This window comes from Lolium perenne, chromosome 5, assembly GCF_019359855.2.
Source record: "Lolium perenne isolate Kyuss_39 chromosome 5, Kyuss_2.0, whole genome shotgun sequence".
Taxonomy (NCBI): Eukaryota; Viridiplantae; Streptophyta; class Magnoliopsida; order Poales; family Poaceae; genus Lolium; species Lolium perenne.
Window position 1 is genome coordinate 28,729,940 of NC_067248.2, and position 4,592 is coordinate 28,734,531.

The 4,592-nt window shown below is 38.7% G+C and overlaps 1 protein-coding gene across 1 annotated transcript; it reads right to left on the reverse strand.

Moving 5' to 3' along the window:
• Window positions 1–3,443: 3,443 nt before the first annotated feature.
• Window positions 3,444–4,374, reverse strand: LOC139831441 (uncharacterized). The gene is made up of 2 exons (XM_071820720.1): window positions 4,054–4,374; window positions 3,444–3,971 (listed from the first exon to the last, which is right to left on the reverse strand). The coding sequence occupies exons 1-2, from the start codon at window positions 4,372–4,374 to the stop codon at window positions 3,444–3,446; spliced, it is 849 nt and encodes a 282-aa protein (XP_071676821.1).
• Window positions 4,375–4,592: the final 218 nt, after the last annotated feature.

A 4,592-nucleotide genomic window follows, 5' to 3' on the forward strand; every position in this document is an offset into this window, starting at 1 on the left:
GGGATTCTTTTTAGTTAAAAAGGGTTTCCCAACCATTGGCAAAATTTTATATGGCCTAGGTTAAAGATTTTCAAAAATGGCCATAAACCTTATGTGAGGGTTTTGCAATTTCTCAAACCTTTTTCTTTATTGAACTTTGATCCCAAGGATCATAGTTTTGGATTTCAAAGAGGTTGGTTAGGGTTACTCATGGTTTCCAACCATTTGGGTAAGGCAAAAAGGGCATAGGTCAAGATTTGGTAAAAGTGGCTAAGTGCCACATACGCCTCTATGCATATGTTTATTTGAATTTTGGTTTCTCACTTGATTTAGTTGGTAGATACTAGGTTAGGTTTGTTGATGTTTTCAAAACATCTAAACAAGGTAAAAAGTCCTAGGTAAAAGTTTTACCCAAAAATAGTATAGGCACATAGGCCCTTTCCTTTTAATTTGATTTCTTCTTATTTGGTTTTATTTTGAAGGGTAAAGTGCAAGAGTAGGGTTTAGGGTTTTAGATCATCTCAAACTATTTCAACAATCAAACATGGCAATTACACAACCAATAAGAAAGATCACTATGCATCAAACTAAATTTAATAAAAGTTTTTGTTGGTTCCAAAATTTGGAAAAAGGAAAGTCATTTTCTTCTTTGTCTGAAAATTTGGGATGTTACAACCCCCTTGGCCGCGCCGCCCTGGCGTGTGGGCCCTCTGGCTCCCCTCTGGTCTCTCTTCGGTGCTCTGGAAGCTTCGTGGAAATATAAGATCGTGGGCCTTGATTTCGTCCAATTCCGAGAATATTTCCTGTGTAAGATTTCTGAAACCAAAAACAGCAGAAAACTGGAACAGGCACTTCGGCATCTTGTTAATAGGTTAGTTCCGGAAAACGAATAAAATCATCATAAAGTGTGAACAAAACATGTAGGTATTGTCATAAAACAAGCATGGAACATCAGAAATTTTAGATACGTTGGAAACGTATCAGCATCCCCAAGCTTAGTTCCTACTCGCCCTCGAGTAGGTAAACGATAACAAGAATAATTTCTGAAGTTACATGCTACCAACATAATCTTGATCGTACTATTGCAAAGCTTATGAGATGAATGAAGTGATTCAAAGCAATGTTAAAGATAATGACTAAACAACTGAATCATATAGCAAAGACTTTTCATGAATAGTACTTTCAAGACAGGCATCAATAAGTCTTGCATAAGAGTTAACTCATGAAGCAATAAATTCAAAGTAAAGGCATTGAAGCAACACAAAGGAAGATATATGTTTCAGTAGTTGCTTTCAACTTTCAACATGTTTATCTCATGGATAATTGTCAATACAAAGTAATATGATAAGTGCAAATAAGCAAGTATGTAAGAATCAATGCACAGTTGACACCAGTGTTTGCTTCGAAGATGGAAGGAAGTAGGTAAACTGACTCAACATAAAGTAAAAGAAAGGCCCTTCGTAGAGGGAAGCAGGGATTAAATCATGTGCTAGAGCTTTTTAAGTTTTGAAATCATATAGAGAGCATAAAAAGTAAAGTTTTGAGAGGTGTTTGTTGTTGTCAACGAATGGTAGTGGGCACTCTAAGGGTGACTTCTTTTGGGCTTCTGCTTATGCATAAGCCAGCTTCTCTGTTTCGGTGGGAAGAAGCTGTGGTGGCTAGAAGCTCCTAGAAGCTCTTCTATTCTTTCGGGCTTCTGCTTATTATAGCTCATTTGTATGAGTGAGTTGTAAAATGTATATAAAGCCCCAAGATTTGTTGTGTGCTTTAAATAAGTGATGATATCATATATACCTTACTTTTTAGTGCATAATGAAGTGTAATTGAATCAAGAAAATTATGAGAAGTCAGACGCCAATAGAAATATGGTATCATAGTATAATTTGGTACATGCCAAAATAAAATAAATGTCTTAATGGATCCGAAACAACAACAATAACAACTCAAGCAACCAAACTTTCAGCAATAATTTGTCGTAGAGCACCCATTACGCCATCAGATGAAGAAGAAGCGTGTCCACCAGGAAAAGACGCGCTATCCTCATAGATATATGAGCTTCTCTCCATCCTGTCAAAATGGTCATCGTACAACTTGCTATCTCGGATGAAGTTATGCAAACACATGCATGCAGTGATGATCTTTGTTTGTGTCAGAGGGTCGTGGTAATGTGGTATAGAAAGTAGAATGCGCCACTTCAACTTTAGAACGCCAAATGCTCTTTCAATGGCATTTCGTAGAGACGAATGAAGATGGTTGAATTTCTCTTCCATGTTCTGCGGAGGCGCACCTTGAAAATCTGGAACATGGTACCGCTGCTCTTTGAAAGGAGCAAGATAACCAGTTCTATTTGGGTATCCAGAGTCAACAAGATAGTATTTTCCTACAAGTAAAAAATATATAAGAACTAAACTATGATATTTGTGAGTAGTAACTACATATGCAAAAGGATTACCATGAGGAGGGTGTGGATAATTGTGGAACCTAGGCCGAGCATCAGTCCATACACGGGTATCATGAACAGACCCGGGCCATCCGGGAACAGCAAATGTGAACCTCAAGTCAAAATCGCATATTGCAAGGACATTCTGACTTGTAAAACCTTTTCTGTTAGTGTATTTGATTTTGTCCTTCTCCGCAACTTGGACAGGAATATGTGTTCCATCTATCGCTCCAATTGCATCTTTAAAATGGGGCCAAAATCTTGGTTGTTTTAGTTTATCATGTACTTGGGTGAAAGTAGGATCATTAGGTGTAATATAATCACCCGCCATAAGGTCTACACAATCTAGCACATGATGAAACTTTTTGCTAACAGTAGAAACACTACGCTCAAACCGGTCTGCAGCTTGACTATTCGACCCAGGAGCTCCCAACATGTATAGAAACAGAGCTAGTGATTCTTTGCTGGACATCTGAGAAGTTGACTCCAGACCATAGTTAGCAACAAGAGTATCATGTAGCATTGTGAAAACTGACCTCCTCATTCTAAAACACTTGTAGAATTTCTTTGGATTCTTCATCCTCTGTTCGACATATTGTATCCCTGTCATCAAAGGCAATGTTCTGGGTGCATAGGGGGCCTTCTCACACTCTTCTGCAATAGAAGCCGCTAGACGATAATACATATCCATATCATCATCAGAATCATCATTGCCAGAATCCATCTGTATGTAGATAAATCAAATCAGCAACATAGATTCACATGTACTGGTACAAATTCATGACAATATAAAATCAATAACATTGGTTCACATGTACTGGTACAAATAGAAATTCAAATGACATAGGTTGACATGTACTGGTACAAATAGAAATTCAAATGACATAGGTTGACATGTACTGGTACAAATAGAATTTCAAATGACATAGTCACAACAACACAAATTCAAATGACTACGCCTTGTTCTTTTGTGCCCAGGTCCTCCTGATCCAATCAAGCCTAACAGTAGGCTCCACCTCCTCTTCTAAACAAGTGAATACATCACGGTATTCCTTTGTGAGGAAATTTGTGTGGCATAGAAGTAGTCATCACTCCCAGGTTTTGCTCCATCTTGAACTATTAATGCTAGCATTCTCCTAATCTCCTCCCTCACAGGATCAATACCAGGACCCGGAGACGTCATAGAATTCCTACTTTTCTCCTCCTCCTTCGCCTTCGCTTTCTTTTCTATTAAATCAATGACACGGTCCAACCTCGAAACACTGCCACTGCCAGTTCTCAATCTTGGTGTTGCTGCGGGGCTAGGTGAGTAAGGGCATCTCTTATTCTTTGTACCACGTGCACGCGAAGGTGTAACAAGAGTCTCATCTTCACCTTCACACCCCGAGCCTTCAACTTCATCAATGTTGATCCTCGACTGAGAAGCTCGATCTTCAGATGATGGAGGCACTCTAGCTGTCACATTGGTCACAACATTTTTGTCAAAAATTATCCTCATGTCCTCCTCGTCTTGCAGTGGGGCTATCCGAAACTTGGCTGCCTCCGGACACATCTGCACATATAGAAGCATACAAAAACATCAGTACATCATAGCAAGATAACAACCGTATAGAAGCATATAAAAACATCAGTACCTGTATCTCATGTGTCCACCAATCATCACTAGCATCAATGGTGTGAGTGATTGGATCTCTTCCTAGACCGGACGCATGTTGGATCAATCCCTTCCAAACCGTGTAATCTTTTTTGAGAGTTTCCCATCTATTTTTCATTTGCTTCCGATCATAGTTCCTCTTTGTGCGCTTGTTAAAATTTTCAACCAAATTTTTGTAACCAATTGCATTCAAAACTTGCACAGGGCGATTATTTGCATTCACTTCCTCGATGCACACATCAAGAAAAACACGGTGAGCAACATCATCCCAAGTTGCTTTCACATGTTTTGGCTTGTCCATCTAGATGAATGACAACATTAATTTGGCAAATGAATTCGTATAGGATTATGAATCGGTTATTGCTGATGTAAAAAATGTGTCATTTTTGCCATGCTAAATCATACCCTGGCACATATTTGGCAATAGATAGAGACACACAAGTATAGCAATACGATGCACAAGTTATATTTCTGTTTGGAAGCATGATATTCGGCAAATATATCCTCTGGTTCCATACT